The sequence below is a fragment of the Furipterus horrens genome, unplaced genomic scaffold, assembly GCF_987537825.1.
Source record: "Furipterus horrens unplaced genomic scaffold, mFurHor1.1.pri manual_scaffold_10, whole genome shotgun sequence".
Classification (NCBI taxonomy): Eukaryota; Metazoa; Chordata; class Mammalia; order Chiroptera; family Furipteridae; genus Furipterus; species Furipterus horrens.
In genome coordinates, this window is record NW_028327180.1 from 54,754,031 (window position 1) to 54,773,472 (window position 19,442).

Genomic DNA, 19,442 nt, shown 5'->3' on the forward strand with positions numbered 1-19,442 from the left:
TCTTATATGCATGACTCATGTTCATGGGTCATGCATATAAGTTATTTGGCTTCACAATTTTCTGTATTATTATTATTTTTTTAATATGTTTTATTGATTATGCTGTTACAGTTGTTCCAATTTCTTTTCCCTCTGCTCCCCTCCACCTAGTGACCCCCGTCCTTCCAGTTGTCATACGCCCCCCCCCCGCTTAGTCCATGCCCATTGGTTGTGCATATAGTTCTTTTCAACATGTTCCTGTCTACTCCATTCCCTCCTACTATGCTTCTTAATTTCTGCATCATCTCCCTCCCTTTCCCCTCTGCCCCTTTCCCCTCCCTGCTGACCTCCCCCCATATGTTCCCCATATCTATAATTCTTTTTCCACTCTCGTAGCCTAGTTAGTTTACCTTTGTTTCAGTTCCCTAGCTTCTGTTGTTGGTTATTGTGATACAATTTTCATTTTAATGTTCATAGTTTTGATCCTCCTTCTTCTAAACAAGTCCCTTTAACATCTCATATAACAGTGGTTTGGATCTAATGAACTCCTTCAGTTTTACTTTGTCCTGGAAGCACTTTCTCTGCCCTTCTATTCTGAATGACAGCTTCGCTGGAAAGAGTAATCGTATCATGGTTGTAGGTTTTTGATTTTCATTACTTTGAATATTTCTTGCCAGTCCCTTCTTGCCTGCAGAGTCTCCTTTGAGAAATCAGCTGACGGTTTAATTGGGACTCCTTTGTACATAATTCTCTTCTCTCTTGCTGCTTTTAAGATTCTCTCTTTATCTTTAATTTTTGACATTTTGATTATAATGTGTCTTGGTGTGGGTCTCCCTGGATCCAGTTTATGTGGAATCCTCTGTGCTTCCTGGACCTGTAAGTCTATTTCCTTCCCCAAGTTAGGGAAGTTCTGCTTCATTATTTTTTCACATATCTTTTCAATTTCTAGTTCTTCTTCACCTTCTGTAAACCCTATAATTCAGATGTTCGCTCTCTTATAGCTGTCCCAGAGGTTTCTGAGCTTCTCATTTTCCTCACTTTTTGTTTCCTCTTTCTGCACTGGTTGACTGTTCCTTCCCCATGTTCCGTTGTTGATTCGATCCCTGGTTTTTCTTCCCTCACCACTTGTTTCGTATATGTTTTTGTTCATTTCAGCAGAACTAGCCCTCATTCCCTCCCCATCTTGATTAAGTCCTGCTGTTATTTCTATAAGCTGTCTTACAACTATAGTTCTGAACTGAGCCTCAGAAAGATTATCTGTCTCTTCATCCATTAATTCATGTATTTGCTTTCTGGTCAGCTGCGTGATTGGGATCTCTATCATGATCTGTGCCATCCTGCCAGTTTTTGTTTTACCTTTGCTTCCTGGGCAGGGTTGTCACACCTCCTACGCTATATTGGGCAGAGCCCCATGTGCTCGTCACAACCTGGCAACCTTTCTCACCACACTGTGGCGCTTTGTGTGGGGGTGGGGGTCCAAGATGGATTCCTGCTGTTCACTTTCCACTGAGAGACCAGGAACCTCCTCCTCTGTACCCACGCCCTCTGGGCCCCACAGTCTGAGGCAATGGGGGTCTGCCTTCCCCAGTGTTGGAATCGCGAGCTGACGGGTTTGGTTTGCAGCTAAGGGTGCTCCCCCGGTGCTTTTCACCTCCTCTTAAATACGGGTGTCTGCGCTTACCGCAGTCCCGCTGCTCGTCACTGCAGCTGCCACCGCCAGCAGTTTCACCTCTCCACCCTGGCTTCACTCCTACCCGTCCGGACGAGCACCACTTGTTTATAACTTCATATGTTGGACTTCGTGTGGCTTTATTTTCTGGAACTTCTGGTTATTTCTGGTTTTGCGGTAGTTGTAGTCCTTCTTAGTTGTGGAGGGAGACAGAGCGTGTCAGTCTAGGCCTTCATCTTGGCAGGAAGACTACCCTATATTATTCTTAACTTCCCCCTGTCTATTTTGTACCATCCAATTATGCTTCTAAATCCCTGCACCATTTCCCCATTTCTCCCCCTTCCCCCTCCCAGCTGATAACCCTCCAAATGACCCCCATACCTATGATTCTGTTCCTATTCTGGTTTGCTTAGTTGGATTTTGTTTTTATTTTTTAGATTCAGTTGATGATAGTTGTGAGTTTGTTGTCATTTTAATGTTCATAATTTTGATCTTCTTTTTCTTAAGTACCTTTGACATTTCATATAATAATGGTTTGGTGATGATAAACTCCTTTAGCTTTGCCTTGTCTGGAAAGCACTTTATCTGCCCTTCCATTCTAAATGATAGCTTTGCTAGATAGAGTAATCTTGGTTGTGGGTCCTTGCTTTTCATCACATTTAATACTTCTTGCCAGTCCCTTCTTGCCTGCAACGTTTTTTGGTTTTTTGTTTTTTTTTTGAGAAATCAGGTGATAGTCTTTTAGGCATTCCTTTGTAGGTAACTCTGCTTTTCTCTTGTTGCTTTTAAGATTCTCTCTTTATCTTGAACCTTTGGCATTTTAATTATGATGTGTCTTGGTGTGGTCCTCTTTGGGTCTAGCTTGTTTGGGACTCTGTGCTTCCTAGACTTGTATGTCTATTTCCTTTGCCAAATGAGGGGAGTTTTCCTTCATTATTTTTTTACATAAGCTTTCAATTTCTTGCTCTTCCTCTTTTCCTTCTGGCACTCCTATGATTCTGATGTTGGCATCTTTAAAGTTGCCCCAGAGGTTCCTAAACCTTTCCTCATTTTTTTCAATTCTTGTTTCCTCATTCTATACTGGTTGACTCTTTTTTTCTTCCTTAGGTTCCAAATCACTGATTTGAACCCCAGTTTCCTTCCTTCACCATTGGTTTTGTGTGGATTTTTTTTTTTTTTTTTTTCATTTCGTTTAGCATAGCCTTCAGGTCTTCCTTTATGCATTTGCTGTACTTAAGGATATCTGTCAAGCCCGTGAGCATCTTTATCACCAGTGTTTTGAACTCTGTGTCTGTTTGGTTGTCTGTCTGTGAGGTTGGCTGTCTCCTTGTCACTTAGTTCTTCCATTGGAATCTTGATCCGTTCTCTCTTTTGGGCCATACTTCTCTGTATCCTCATTCTGACAGGCTCCTGTGTTAGTTTGCCTCCGTGTCCCAGGTAGAGCTGTCGATCCTGTTACGTTGTAAGGGGCGGAGCCTTAGGGATTCATCAGTACTGGGCGACCTGTTTCACCATGTTGTGGTGCTATGTGTGTGGGAGGGATCTGAGAGGGAACAATGCCACCTTCTCAGCACTTGCCCCTTTTCCAGGCACTTCTTCCACTTCTGTATGGGACTGGCGCCCGTCTAGCTGCTGCCCTGGCCGTCATTCCCATAGTGGGTGGGTCTGCAGACGTTCTAGGACCGTGGGGGCTGTTTAAACAAGTGGACTCTACTGAGAGACTGGCAGTTTCTTCCTCCGACCCAACCCCCACTGGTTTGCACAGTCAAAAGCAATGAGGTTTTATTTTCCTCAGCGCTGGAACTGTGAGCTGTGTGGTCTGGTCTGGTGATGGGAGTGCTCCCCAGGTGTCCCTTCCAAGTTTTTAAAACGTATGACAGCGCTTTCTGCCAGCCTGCTGCTGCAGCTACCACACCACATCCTCTTCACCCTGGTTCCGCCCCTCCTTCCTGTCTGATTATTTCTTCCTTATTTCTTTGTGTGTTAGACTTCCATGCAGCTCTGTTTTCTGAAACTTCTGATTGTCTCTAGTTTTGCGGTAGTTGTACTCCTTCTTAGTTGTGGAGGGAGATGCAGCGTGTCTGTCTAGGCCTCCAATCTTGGCCGGAAGTCTTGATTATCATCTTTTATCATGAGTCAACATGAGCATTTTTTTCTTGTTTATAGTTTTTTCTAATTTATTCATTAGGTTTGCATGTTTTTGTTCTTAACACAAATTAGTTCTATCCTTTGTGGTACAAATAGTTTTCCCTTTTTTTCTCCCCTTGAAGATTTTTGTTTTGCTCTGTCTGGAATGTACACTAAGCTTTCTTAATATTTAGGAAGGCAAACTTACCAATCTATTCTTCATGGCTCCTAGGATTTGTATCACGCTCAGAAAAACAGACCTTCATTCTAAAATGATTTAAACTTTGCCCATGTTTTGTTCTAAGATTTTTTTTAAGCATTAAAGGTTTTGATCCCTCTGGGATTATACTCGTATAAGGACTAGGATGCAATTCCAGAATACTTGTACTTCATCCTATGAATGAATTTCAGATTTGAGAAATGTAAAATTGTATTTGCCCTTTTTTCTAAGTGGAAATTCCTTAATAGAATGCTATCCAGATATTGTGGATATCAAGCCTGCCAACATGGAGGAGCTGACAGAGGTCATTACAGCAGCCGAGTTCCACCCCAACAGCTGTAACACATTTGTATACAGCAGCAGTAAAGGAACAATCCGGCTGTGTGACATGAGGGCGTCTGCCCTCTGTGATAGGCACTCTAAATGTGAGTGAATTGCGTCTTTGTACAAACGATGACTTTTCTCTTTGAAGTCCACCTCAGACATGGTAACCACATGTACACAGGTTTACAAGTCTTAATTCAACCTGTGTGCCCAGGGCTTCCTTTCCTCTTTGGTAGCTGCTAACGCTCCATGAGGCAGCATGGGTGACCCTACTGGAAGAACATAGGAGGCTTTTGCAGGGGCATGTCTGTGGATGTCCCAGTGGGTGGATGGAAATATATGTATATATTTCTATCGCTATAGATTTTTAATTTTTATTTATTTTTTTTATTTTTACCCAAGGACATGCTTACTGATTTGGGGGGAGAGAGAGAGAGAGAAAATCAGTCAGTTGCCTCCTGTATGTGCCCCGACCAGGGATCAAACCCACATTTTTTAGGTGTGCAGGATGACACTTCAACCAACTGAGCCACTTGGCCCAGACCCAGTGAATATATGTTTAATGGAATATTACTCTTTGGGAACTTGGGTTGAGGCTCCCCAACCCTGTATTCAAGTGGAACAGTTTCTTTTCTTTTCTCCTTCCCCTCCTTTCTTCCTATTTTGAACTGCCTAGGAATATTTCCGTTCAGAAGAGTTTTCATTGGCTTTAAAAAAAAAACTTAGCAAAGCACTATATTAAATTAAGGGGTTGCATTATTCTTGTCTTCATGTTTTTGAATATTTTTAAAACTCATGAGAATTGGTACATGCCTGTTACCAAAATAATTTTACCTGGCCACTAAATAAAATGCTGGTGTGAACCTGAATGGTGAGGATGGTGTGTTTCTTGTGGTTATAGCGCAGGCAAAGTTCTGTGGCACGTGCAGGACCTCAAACCTGGTACACTAGAGGCAGGGTCCAGGGTGAGTCCCCTCTGCTAAATGAGCTTGGGGCTCTGAAAGTACATTTGCATCTTCTGTCTGTATTTATGTCATTCTCTTTAAGAAACTTTCAGGGAGCCTTGGCCAGGTGATGCAGTTGATGGAGTATCATCCCATACACCAAATGTTCTGGGTTCAATCCCATCAGGGCACATAAGGGAAGCAGCTGGTGGACGTTTCTTTCACATCGATGTCTCTGTTTCTCTCTTTCTCCTCCTGTCTGTCTGTCTGTCTGTCTGTCTGTCTGTCTCCCCGCCCCCTCAAACATTTCTTCAGGTGAGGATTTTTTTTTCTAAAGAAACTTTCAGGGCGATATCTTAAAGCCAGAGAGACGTTTTTCAGTTTTTTATTAGGCTGTCATTTTTAGCTGCCTCTTAGGAAATTTGTGAATTGTTTCAGTAAATGCTTTGTGCAAGCCAGAATATTATACAAATTGCTCCCCTTTTTTTATTTGCTTTTAGTGTTTGAAGAACCTGAAGATCCCAGTAACAGGTCTTTTTTTTCTGAAATCATCTCCTCTATTTCTGATGTAAAATTCAGCCATAGTGGCCGATATATGATGACTAGAGACTACTTGTCAGTCAAAATTTGGGACTTAAATATGGAAAACAGGCCTGTGGAAACATACCAGGTATTTGCACTTTTTTCTTTCAATGATCACGTGCCCTGTTTACTTTTAAGTGTTTATAGAGAAGGATTTTGTATTATGTGTTCGTCCTAATACAGTGTTCACCATTAGACTTTTTTCTTCAGAGGGCCATGAGTATTTGGCTTTTCCTTATGGTAAACTTATATATAATTTTATAGGCTGTATTGTAATTTTGCAGTTAAAGTGTAATTTTGCTACTGATTTGGTTCGATATTGACAACTTGTTTTCCCCTGCTCTGTCTCCATTTAAAGTGAGGAAAGATGATCGCTCCTTTAGGTGGGCTATGGGTTGAGGAGAGGACTAGTCCCAGGAGAGGTGTCGCGGTTGGAGTATGTGAGATAGCAGTCGGACTAGAGCTTAAATTTGGGGTGCTGGGCAAAGGGACTGGTTGGTATTCTGCCTTTTCGCTGAAAACCGTTTTTTTGTTTTTTGTTTTTTAAGTAAATGTATTGGGTGACATTGGTTAGTAGGATCATATCAGTTTCAAGTGTACGTTTCTGTGATACATGATCTGTGTAGTACATCATGTCTTAAACTAAAGAAGGCCTGAAAACCCAGCGCGTAGCTTTAGGAGTTGCCTGTCTGTTGTGGGGTGTCGGTTCTGGATTCTTGTCAGCAGCCACTGCCACTGACCCTGCCTTCTCTTCTAAGAGAGGAGAGTGAGGCCATGGACAGGTGGGGACAGCCGGACCTTGTGTGAGGCCCTGAGTCGTTGCAGTGTAGAAAACACTTAACCCTGCTTTGGGATAAGAATTGATATATTTTACCTTCATGTTATATGTCCTCAGTAAAATTAGAATGGTATTTCTCAAATGTTTCGATCCTTTTTGACATACATAAACCACTTAATATTCTCTTTTCTGGGGAAATTTCCAAGTACATGTTCATTGAGGCAGAAGCAAAGGGATGTGGTACTGCTCTGTTTTCAAACCATTGGGTTGGCCAAAGTGTCCGTTATATTTTTTCCATAAACTGAAAGGTACATTTTTTCATTTTCATAAATAACTTCATTTTTGTGGGTATTTTGAGTATGTCAGCTATCTTCCACTGTTGGCTTCTAATGGGTAGAGGCCAGGATGCTGCTAAACATCTTCCAGTGCGTAAGACAGCCCCACAGCAAAGATTCATTAGGCCAAAATGTTAACAGTAGCAAGAAATTTTGCAAACCACTTTTGACACATTTGATCAGTCACAGCACCTTCATACACTGCACAGATCTTTTTGGGGGTTTCAGTTGCATTTTTACCCCTTTCTTGAAATAATAAAGCATAATATGCCAGAAATGTTGCTAATTTTCTTCCATCTTCAGTATTAAAATGGCTGCACAGTGAGTCACCAGTTTTGATAAGTTTCTTTTTTAATGCATGCTGACATGACAGCTGTTACAATGCAATCTAACAAATTTGTTTCCATTAAGCTAGAGAAAACTAAATGCAGCTAGAGCCATCTTATGGAAAAAACAAAATAGACTTTTTGGTCAACCCAAGACATTTATCTTGTGTAACTGCCAGATTCTGGTTTGTCTCCTCACGGTCCTCACTGCCACCACTCCATGCTCGCTGAGAATGACGGACTTCAATCTTAGCTTCACACTCGCAGATTATTGAGAAAGCCTCTACATGCATTCTAAAACTTGGCCCAGTTGTTACGGTTTACTTAACTGTACCTTACTGGCAGTTTTTCTGCCTATGCCAAGTTAGATTAGTGATTGAAAATCGTTTCACATTATACTCAAATGTAATACATGCAGATTGAGTTGTTCGTGGTGAATTTTGTATAAGCATCTTGCTGAGCTGTGTGTGATTGAAAGGTAATTATGAGTTTATTAGTTTTCGTCTTAACATGTTCACTTTCAATCCTGACTCTACACAAATTGCAATTACTCCATGGAACAAATTTTTACTTAATGTCACGTAACATGGCACAAATCATGCCTCTATACCTAGAGTTAAAATAAGGTGACTTTAGGTTGTTTCATAAAGAATAAGGGAATTCTAACATTTAGAAAGTACCTACTCTTGTCTATCATCATTTCTTTTTAAGCTCTTTAAGTAAAAAAGGATAGTCAGATAGAGACTCCCTTTTCTTCTTCTGAAAGCAAGAAGTATTTTAAAACTTAGCTTTATAATTTAACCATATTATTGAAATGCATCATTTCTTGGGATACATTTTATATACCAGATTTATGTATTTAGAATTATATTTCAAAAAAATAAAATAGGTAATTTTCATTAGCTTTTGATATTGTATAAGTAATATCAAGTGATACGAAAGTTTTCATTGATGCATATATAGAGTAACCGTATCATTTATCACCAAACCAGGGCACGGTCATGCTGTGCATAACATATACACCTAAAGATAATGTAGGCTTCTGTTATTTATGCCCAGAAAATGGTGTTTTAAAAGGAAGTAAAACACAGTATTGCGTTTTTTTTTTTTTTTATCAGCAACTTATAGACTGAACACCAAGTGTTAGCATATTCAAATATTGCTGTAATATTCTTTAAGTCTCTTATCTGAGCCATTTTCAAATGTTCTATGGCCTAAATACTTTAGTCAAACTTATAAAGAGTGCATGTTCCATCCCCAAGAGGGTAATTTCTCCATTGTTCAAGAGTAAAATGTGTGTTTCTTGAAGGGGGCTCATATGTTTGTAACAGAATAAAGACCTTTATTATTACTAAGGGAATCAAGTTTTAATAAGATTGAAAGGTATGTGTATGTGTCTATATATGCTTTTAAATATATATATACAGACCTATTAAATCAATTCCCTAATTTTAATCAGTAAATCTTGAGGTATAAACTAAGAATATGTATATATTTGTTTTCCTCAGGTGCATGAATACCTCAGAAGTAAACTATGTTCACTGTATGAAAATGACTGCATATTTGACAAATTTGAATGTTGTTGGAATGGCTCTGATAGGTAATTAACTTTAATTTGAACTCATTCAAATGTGATTTTATTTAGAGCAGCAACTGTCAACCTTTTTCATCTTATGGCACACATAAACTAGTTACTAAAATTCTACAGGACACCAAAAAACGTATTTTTTGGCACTCTGACAAATCAGTATAATTTTGATTTATTCACACTGGATGGCTGTTGTTGGCTGGCTGTTGTTATTTTCTTATGTGACGATCTAAGGGAAAAGAGGTCAGAACCTAACTATATAGTCAGGGATTACATGTGTTAAAAATTCTTGAAGCGTGCTGGGTGAAAATCGCTGTATTAGAGAAAAGAAATGTGCTGTTTCATCACTCCTCCTGGAATAGGTTGCCATGTTTACTAAAAATATGGCAACCTTTTTCTAGATTGATGTAAATTACAAATCCTAACTACAATCCCTCCCCCAGCCCCCTGGGTTTCCTTGAAATAAATTTAGTAACCTTATAGCAATATTGGCAGATAAAAATTAAACATTGTATGTCACTGAGTAAATGTGAAAATATGCAAAAATTTTAGATTATAAATTATGGTTTAAATATTTAAAAATTTTCCCCTTTTATAAAAACCAGATCAATCATAAGTTTGAAATGCAGCAGTTAAAATGTCAGTTTGGTTGTTATCTACTATTAAACTCTTTAGAAATATTTAGACAGATATTTCATTTGGACTGTTACACACCGGTTTCCCCAGATAATACATGAGTACCTCATAGAAGTGGTAATTTTCTGTCCGGAAGAAGTTTATGAAATATGAAAAGTAGAGACATTTTACACATAGGACAATGACACTTTGGGACCTCACACAGTTTTCCCAATTGTCATCAGCTGCCCCATTGTATTTTCCTGAATCTTTTTTTTTTTTTTTCCCCCACTGTATGGTTGCCTCTCACTCACGCCCCCAACTGGGGACCTGACGTGCAACCTAGTAATGTGCCCTGACTGGGAATCGAACCAGCGACACTTGGCTCGCAGGCCGATGCTCAATCCACTGAGCCACAGCAGCCAGGGCTTATTTTCCTGAATCTTATCAACGATCTGAAATCCCTTCCCTTTCAAAGGTGATTGTAGATTGGGGAAAAACCAGAAGTCACAGGGCACCAAATCTGGGCTGTCACAGGGCTGAGTCTCCTGGGTGATTTTGTTTCACCAAAGAACTCTGCACCAGACATGATGCTTGAGCAGGCGTGTTGTGGTGATGAAGCTGCCAATCACCAGTTGCCCATACCTTCAGCCTTCTGAATCATCTGAATGTTCAAGATTCACACAAAAGTTGATGCAGATTCGTTGCTCTGCTGGCTCAGTCATTTTGAATGTGATGGTCACACAGTGCACATGTTCACTCCATGGCATATACCGTCCCCACTGACTAGTACAGTGAAGTCATCATTGTTGATGTATGTGCATTCCAGTCCCACTCTCCTTGGCTTCCAGGTTACCATTTTCATAATATTAACAGTGGCTGGACTTTTTCTGGACAGACTGCGCACACACACATACACACAAACACTTTTGTGTGTGAACCACTTGGGAGTAAATTCCAAACATAATGCCCCATTGACCCTGAATTCTTGAATGAGTATTTCCTGAGAGACCCTCTCCTATACAATAACAGTGCAAGCATCTAAAACAGAAGAATTCCCATTGATGCACTACTTGCATCTCATCCACAGATCCCATTAAAATCACATCAGTTCTCAATCATGTCCTCTCTTGCAAAAAGAAAAAAAATTGGGTTCAGTATCCAGTCAAAAAGCATAAGTGACAGCTGTCCTATCTTGTTAGTCTCCTTTAATTTGGAGTAGTTCTTCATTCTTTCCTTGTCTTTTGTAATCTTTACATTTTTTAAAAACACAGGCCAGCCCTGGCTGCTGTGGCTCAGTGGATTGAGCGTCAGCCTGCGAGCCAAGTGTCGCTGGTTCAATTCCCAGTCAGGGCACATGACTAGGTTGCATGTCAGGTCCCCAATTGGGGGCATGAGTGAGAGGCAACCACACAGTGATGTTTCTCTCCCTCTCTTTCTCCTTTCCCCTCTCTCTAAAAATAAAATAAATAAACGAACAAATAAATTGTTTTTTTAAAAAAACACAGGCCAGTTATTTTACAGAATGTTTTTAATCAGAGTGTTGTCTTATGTTTCCTTATGATTAAATTCAGGTTATACATTTTTAACAGGAATACTACAGAAATGCTGGCCTAACAACTTCTAAAAGTTACAAATAGCCATAGATCAGATACTCTAATAAAACTTCACAAATTCATATAACATGGGGATGCCAGTCTAAATTACATTAATCGTTTTAAAAGAAATACAATTTTATTACCTTCAAGTACATGCACCAACATGTGTTAAATTAAAATGTAAGTTCTTTGGAGGACTTGACATTACTAAATATGGCCTGTATGGTGTATAATATTTGTAATAAGAATTGCCCTCAAGCATTACTTTACTTGAAACTGTTTCTTGGTATCCTGTAATCTTATTTACAGTAATAATTTAAATCATATGGGAAGGATGTAATAGGACTATCACACCCTTTGCAAATTATTAACAATTTCAAATGTATGAGGTTTTGCTTACTGGGATACTTAGTAAATGTTTAGCAGTGATGGGTGTCAGGAAGGACTGACAGAACATGTTTTGGGCGGGGTAAGAATTTCGCACTCCTTTAACTGATATTAAATATATTTGTCCAAAAATTTTGCTGGAAATGTTTTTAGTGTTACAGGTAAAATGACTTTCTGTTAATAAAAATTGTATATGCTACTTGATATTCTCAGAAGCAGATCTCCTATAAGCATCATGAAGTGTGATTATCCAAAACAGGCAGTGTCCTGTGAACAGATTAAGTAGCTTCTATTTTAAACCATAAAGAAGGCATTGGTTTCTTGTGAACGGTTTTATACCATGCCTTCTTTTTGTTCTGTTTTGTTTGTTTTAGCGCCTGTTTTTCCCACTCTTGGTATTTCTAGAAGTTGGGTGGTCTGGTTGAGCACATAATCTATAGTTGTAAGATACGCAACAAAGATGACTCAGTACTGCTAAGAAGCTTTATTTCAGGATGCTTTCAACTTTAGTGATAGCTTTGGCAGTCATGAAAAGGGGGGATTTTTTAAGAAATGAAGTTAACTAGTACCATATTTCCAAGTTGGTGTCACCAGCCCTCACGCCGTTTCCAATAGAGCACTAGGCTAGGTTTCATCAGTGAGTCATTGTATGGAAAACAAACTCTTACTTACTTGATTAAATGTTCTGTCTACTTTTACAGCGTTGTCATGACTGGATCTTACAATAATTTCTTCAGAATGTTTGACAGGAACACAAAGCGAGACATAACCCTAGAAGCATCACGGGAAAACAATAAACCCCGCACGGTTCTGAAGCCACGCAAAGTCTGTGCAAGTGGCAAGAGAAAGAAGGATGAAATAAGTGTTGACAGCCTAGACTTCAACAAGAAAATACTTCATACAGCCTGGCACCCCAAGGAAAACATCATTGCCGTGGCTACTACAAACAATCTGTATATATTTCAAGACAAAGTCAATTAGGTCGGCATTCCTTGCAGAAGAGCCCACTTCCTGCTTAGTTGAGATAGTTGAATCTAGCATTCGTACCCAAAACAGAGAGAGGTCCATTGTGGTGCCCCTTGCCAGTGTTTGACAATGTGCCATTCGACAACACGTCTTTATAGCCACATGGAGAAAGCTCTGGGTTCATCACTGGGGTGTTCTCCATGTCTGCTAGCCATTTAGGTAAGGATAGGGCACTTTTAATTTAAATGACTTCTTGCACCATCTTGCCTAATGGACTAGATTGGACTGTCACAACATTGATTTCCTCCACTTTTTACGCCTTCCATTGTGATGACGTCAAACACAGTGAAAGCCTTCAGTCATGCTTATGGGATTTAATTGTGTATCCTCATTACTGTATCATTTGTGGGGTACACCCCTCCCCCCTTTTTTAAATTAAATACAGCTCATTCTTACTGTGGCTTGTAGCATTCCTCCTCTCTGGCCTCCTGGACTCTTCCCTTCGTGTCCCTTACCCTTGCCCCCTCCACCCGGTCTTGGTGGTGGTATATTAAAGAACGAACGAAAGCACACAAAATGAGTCAGCTTGGGGTCAGTGGTAAAAGGGGGGGGGGTATATGTTGCGAACAAATGTTTTAATAACAGTTGGCTGTAATCACTCCTTGCCATGTCTGGCACTGAAAATAAGGGACAAAAAAACTACTGAATAAAAGTGACAAAGAATGGAGAATCTGGTTTTCTTTTTCTTTTTAATCTACCTCTTTAAGCCAATATTTTGTGTCATAACTTTGGGACAAATGAAATGAGTTTCCATTGTTTTATTGGTATTTTTGTTAATTATTTTTAACAAGTGTTCTTTTACATGGAGAAGGAGAGCTATTGGTTCTGTATGAACATGTTTTGGTTACATATTGGTATTACTAAGGTTTCACAACCTATAAATGCTACTAGAGGTTTGTTGCATTTTTTAATTGTAGTTACAAGGGTATTAGATACATTGTACCTACATTTAACTCATCTGTTAATGAAATTGTTAATGGGAACGAGATTTATGGAGCTTCGTTTTAAAAGACTACGGTAATTAATTTCATTTTTGCATTACTAAATACTAAGTCAGGCTTTTAAAACTTTTTTAACAAGTTAAGATATTTTCGTCATTTAATCATAAGACAACACAAAACTATCCTCAAGTGATTTACGTAGATAAAATTGACACTGCACTAAATTTTTTTTTTTTTTTTTGTATTTTATTGCTATCAGATCTGAATGAAATGTACTTTGCCATAGATGTCTTTTCTCTATTTTTGGTTTTCCAAAGCTATTAATATTAAAGACAAACTTTAAAGATACAGTGTTCGAAAAGTGCTTAATGGACTCCAACAGCTGCCTCAAATAAAAATTCAGTAATCTGTATGTGACTACCTTTCCCTAAGTGGTGATACCTTATCCAAAGATAAAGAGGACCCCTATTTTATATAGGTAGAATGTACCTTTGTCAGTCTTGCAGAAGCTCTAATGGAGAACAGATGGACTTTATTTTTAAAAGATAAATTGAGTAGGCATTTATACATTAAAGAATGCTTTGCTTGAGCAGTAATATAACAGCCTTGAATTTTAGAGGACTCTTGAGTGCTTCTATATATATGTCCACTACCTACTGTTCTCTTCTCATCAATGAGAAATGAAACAATGCGACCGTAACTCCCTCTACACTTATACAAATATTATGTCTTGTAAGTTAACATTTTTAGCACAGGAGAAATTTTATGTAATAAAATTACTGTATCTTTTGGACTTAACAAATTGGAATTTGTATTTAAACACATTGATTATATGTCTGATAATTCTTAAAATAATAGCACTTTTACTAATTTATTTGGGGATCTTGGGTGCATTTGTAATTTATTTATTCCTCACAATTAGAAGTGGGCTATTCTCCTGCCACATGAATCAAACACTGATACTGTCTCTGATCAGGCACTTTTTCTGATCTTTTCAGATTGTTTCCCTAAAGTTTGGGTATAGGTCTTGAGGCAACATCACCAAACAGCTCTTGGAAATTCTTTTTTAATTCAGCAGTATCTATAATGATTCTCATTCATGACACTGAAGGTTAGTTTTCTATATTTAAGAGAAACATTGCTAAAATTAAAATGCCTCTAAAGGAATGCTATTATAAATTGTAACAATATTCTCAAGTATCAATTTTAGTTTCTTTGGTGTAGCAAACTTTAAGCCCAGCCACTTACGGTCATGGTTAATGTTTATTAATAAAAATTATACTTAGAATAAACTTAATCTTGTCAAGTTGCTTCTATTCTCCTATTCTCTTGACACCTACAAACATACATATTATACCCCTTCTTAACCTTTTTTAAAAATTAGAATATGTAAAAAATTCTGTTAACCTCCTTTGATCTTTATTTAGTGGCTGGGCAGTAGTTATTTTATATGTATATAACAACTACTGGATGTTGAGCTTCTGTGAAGCTGCTAGTCTTGTAATAAATGAAATACACACTTTTTTTCCTTTCAAATTAAGTAAGGATTTTTCTGGTTACAGTTATTTCTAAAGAAAGCTGGAAATGAAAACAGGTTCTTCCAGCGTGTATCGGTATTTTTTCAAGTAATTGTTTGCTGGAATAAAGTTATATATGAAAGCTAAAACAGTACTGATAAAAAGTATTTTTAGTGAAATATAAACCATTACCTTCTTAGGGAACACTGCTTCAGTGAGTTTTTTTTCTAACACATAGAAATCCAATTGGAGATAGTAATGTGCACTTCAGAACAAAAGCAAGCTTCCCCTGCCACTCCCCAAAAAAGAAAAATTATGCTAGGTAATCCAGAATCAAGTCATTTTCCTTCAGTATTTAAAAGCATAATATTTTAGGTATCTGTTCTCATCATTGATGATGTAATTGTGTTATTTTACCATGGTTAAAAAGGAATTTTACACGCACACATACATACATACCCCAAAGCTTAGGAAACAACCTGCTTCATTCTATAATTGTGCTTATGTGGCCAAACATATATAACTCAGTTTAGCATTACTCAAATGCCAAAGATATTAAGTGTAATGAAAAGTTGAGATTTTTCTACTTGACATTTCATTGCATAGCAGTATTAGAGACTGTAACCTACTATCTACATAAGAATTAAACATCCACTTTACAGGCTTATGGTAATAACATATAAAAGTCCCCCCTAACACGCAGAAGGCACTGCAAAGATTAGTTTCTCCGGAAAGGAATTGGGTGAACAAAACTAAACTGGCATAAGGATAAAAGCTAGTATGTGTTTGAATGTTCTAGGCTTTTCATTAGCATGTGAACAGCAACAAGTTATTTGAGGACCCTCCCACCAGGGGGCAACAGTTAAGTCTTCAACAGCATTTACCAAGTATTAACTGGAAGAGCATTTTTTTTTTTTTTTAAATTGGAAACTAAGGGGAAGTCCACATTTATGCCCAAATAAAACCACTATTCTACATGATCTTGGAGTGATAACCTCAGGACCCAGTAATGGAGGGAGAACCCAAATGCCAACTCTGACATCTGTTAAACTTGAATAAAATGGAAGCGAGTTCTGAGCTGCCCTTGCTTTCAGCCAAGTTACTCAGTCTCACCTGCCCCGTTACAAAATCGGACCTTCGTGGGCCACGCTAGCTTGCTCCTTATGAGGAGACCAGGAATTTCATGTTGCACATTTATGCTAATTTAATGTCAATTGCTTTTCAAAGTTCTGTGGTCTGGGTACATGTTCAAAGAATGAAAGAATACCCCACCAGTAATCTCAGAAAACTCCCATTCACATTTGTATGTATTATTTATTCTCTTGTGGGTAGTCAATTTCTTTTTACAGAAAATGGAACTATAATGTTCTGTTTCTCCACCACAACAGTATACTGAGCAGTTTCCTATATCAAGTAATTTTCTTTGAGCAAGATTTTCCTGTCTTCATAGCCTCACACTTATTGATGATTCATTATTTAAGCAGTCCCTGTTGTTGACTGATTTTTGTTTTCATTTTTGCAAGTAGGTGTATTGTAACAGTGGACATACATGCTGGCTGTGATGTGTAAGATTCTTAGGATACATTCCTATAAAAATGTCAGATTTCCCTTCCAAAAATGGAAGTTCCATCACAAGTGCAGCAGGTCTTTGAATAACGTCATTTCATTATAACATTGATGAGATGCCATAGGAACTTTGCCCTGTTTTTATCAATTACCCTCCGGTAAAACTTGTTTTGTTATACGTCACTTATCCGTGGTTCCAAGAACCTATTGACAACATTAAATGTGGACTGAATGTATATGGTATTACCCCATGTGCTCATTCTCACTAATGGATAAAATCCCATGCTTTATTCTTGTCAATTTGAAAAAGTTGAAAATGGTAAGCCAATTTTTTTTCATATTTCTAACCAGATACTAATATGTATAATCTGGATACAAGAGCTTTACTAAACATGTTTTCTCCTAGTCTGAGGCTTGTCCATTCTCTTCACAGCTTTTTGAAGAGTAGAAGTTCTTAATTTTCACAAAGTCTACTCTACCAACTTTGTCTTTAATGCGGTATGCTCCTGGTGTCATATCTAAGAAATCTGCCCAACTTAAAGTGACAATAGAAGTTTAATAGTTCTCAGTTTTTATATTTAGGTCAGATCCATTTGAGTAAGTTTTTACATATGGTACACATAAAATATATACCTCATTCCTCTTTGCACCTTTCAAAAAATCAGTTGACACTAACAGTGCTGGTCTCTGAATTCTCATCAGTTTATGTCTGCTTTCACCCATACTGCATTGCTTCTATTACGTAACTGAGTAATCCAAGTTTGTTTTCAAAATTGTCTTATTTCAGTTCCTTTGTCTTTCCATAGATGTTTTAGAACCAGCCTGTTAACAAGAAAACAAGCACCATTTTGATTTTGATCATTATTGCATTGAATCCATAAACCAGTTCAGGGAGACGGGACATCTTAATATTTGTCCTGCAACCCAGGACTACAGTTCAGTCCATGAAGACTATATGACAGCGGTCCCATAAAATTATAATGGAGCTGAATTTCCTGGAAGAGGTGGAAAGATGTGGTTCAGGAGAAATAGTTTTCTTTGATGGAAGCAGTATCTGTGGGGCTTGGCAGTGGAGTCCTCACAGCACCTCAGTTGTGAGTGCCAGTCAAGTCACCAGTGACCTGGTTCAGCACAGATGAGCCTGTGTCCTTGCTACAGCCCTACCGACAACCAGATCTAGCTTCATGGTCTTCAGAGCACATGGCCGTAGATTTTTTCTTTGCAAGCTAAGATCCTGTGCAAGAACACAGGTCCACAGGAGCTACCTAATGGGTATTAAGTGCCACTGCCACTTGAGAAGAAGTTTTCATGATTGTGTGGGGCCGGCCTGTCCCTGCACTTCGGAAATATTTTCAGGTTATAATGATGTAAAACATAGGTGAGCTTTATTTCTGTCACTTCAATGTCAGAGCCCTCTGTGTCAGATAGTGTCAATGGAACCAAAAACAAATTTCCTAGTCAGACTCTTGAGGCCTGCATTCTACCCCCTGCACATGTTAAACACCCTCTTTTCTTATGAATACCACATAGTTCATTAACCTGACCACTGCTCCAACATCCAGTAGCCCGAACTCATCGCCGTGCCTGCCCCGTGTTCCTTCATCTCTCCATCTGGATTTCTTGTTCCAGCTGATCCTCAGGCCACCTTTCACTCCCTCCCTACAGTCACTGTGACGGTGACCTATGCCTGACCCACCTAGTTTCTCGATATTTCTAATCCCACATCCCTGTTCATGGAGCAGCATCAACAGCTTTTTTTTTTTTAAGTATATTTTATTGATTATGTTGTTACAGTAGTTTCAGTTTTTACCCCTTTGCTCCCCTCTGCCCAGTACCTCCATTTCCCTTAGAAATCCCACCCCCCTTAGTTCATGTCCATGGGTCGTGCATGTAAGTTCTTTGGCTTCACCCTTTCCTATATTATTTTTAACATCCCCTGTCTATTTTGTACCAACTGATTATGCTTCTTAATCCCTGCACCATTTCCCCATTTCTCCCACTTCCCCCTCCTATCCGATAACCCTCCAAATGATCCCCATACCTATGATTCTGTCCCTATTCTGGGTAGCTTAGTTGGATTTTGTTTTTATTTTTTAGATTCAGTTGTTGATAGTTGTGAGTTTGTTGTCATTTTAGTGTTCGTAGTTTTGATCTTTTTCTTAAGTCCCTTTGACATTTCATATAATAATGGCTTGGTAATGATGAACTCCTTTAGCTTCACCTTGTCTGGGAAGCGCTTCATCTGCCCTTCCATTCCAAATGATAGCCTTGCTGGATAGAGTAATCCTGGTTGCAGGTTGCCTTTCATCACTTTGAATACTGCTTGCCAGTCCCTTCCTGCCTGCAAAGTGTCCTCTGAGAAATCAGCTGATAGTCCTATAGGCACCCCCCTGTAGGCAACTCTCTGCCTCTCCCTTGCTTCCCTCAGGACTCTGTCTTTATCTTTCACCTTTGGCATCTCAATCATGATGCGTTCTGGTGTGGTTCCCTCTGGGTCCAGCTCACCCGGGACCTTCCATGCTTCCTGGGCCTGTATGTCCATCTCCTTCGCAAAATTTGGGAAGTTTTCCTCATTTTTTTCAATGCTTGCTTCCTCATTCTGCACTGGTTGACTGTTTTTTTCTCCCTTATGTTCCAAATCATTGATTTGAACCCCCGTTTCCTTCCCTTCACCATTGGTTTTGTGTGGATTTTCCTTCATTTCACTCAGCATAGCCTTCACTTCTTCTCTTATGCATTTGCCATACTCAAGCATATCTGTCAAGCCTGTGAGTATCTTTATCACCACAGTTTTGAACTCTGTTAGGTTGGCTATCTTCTCCCATGGCTTAGTTCTCCCATGGGAATTTTGATTCATTCCCCCTTTTGGGCCATACTTCTCTGTTTCCTCATCTTGACAGGCTCCTGTGTGTGTTTGCCT

At 38.8% G+C, this 19,442-nt stretch overlaps 1 protein-coding gene across 3 annotated transcripts in view; it reads left to right on the forward strand.

The window, feature by feature from the left end:
• Positions 1–13,168, forward strand: part of PPP2R2A (protein phosphatase 2 regulatory subunit Balpha) — a 76,255-nt gene extending 63,087 nt beyond the window's left edge. For all 3 annotated transcript variants that reach the window (XM_090290283.1, XM_090290282.1, XM_090290284.1), the window contains exons 7-10: positions 4,256–4,420; positions 5,764–5,933; positions 8,793–8,884; positions 12,174–13,168. In XM_090290283.1, the coding sequence (XP_090146409.1) occupies positions 4,256–4,420; positions 5,764–5,933; positions 8,793–8,884; positions 12,174–12,453 (707 nt within the window). In that variant the 3' untranslated portion in view covers positions 12,454–13,168. The remainder of the gene's footprint in view (positions 1–4,255; positions 4,421–5,763; positions 5,934–8,792; positions 8,885–12,173) is intronic.
• Positions 13,169–19,442: the final 6,274 nt, after the last annotated feature.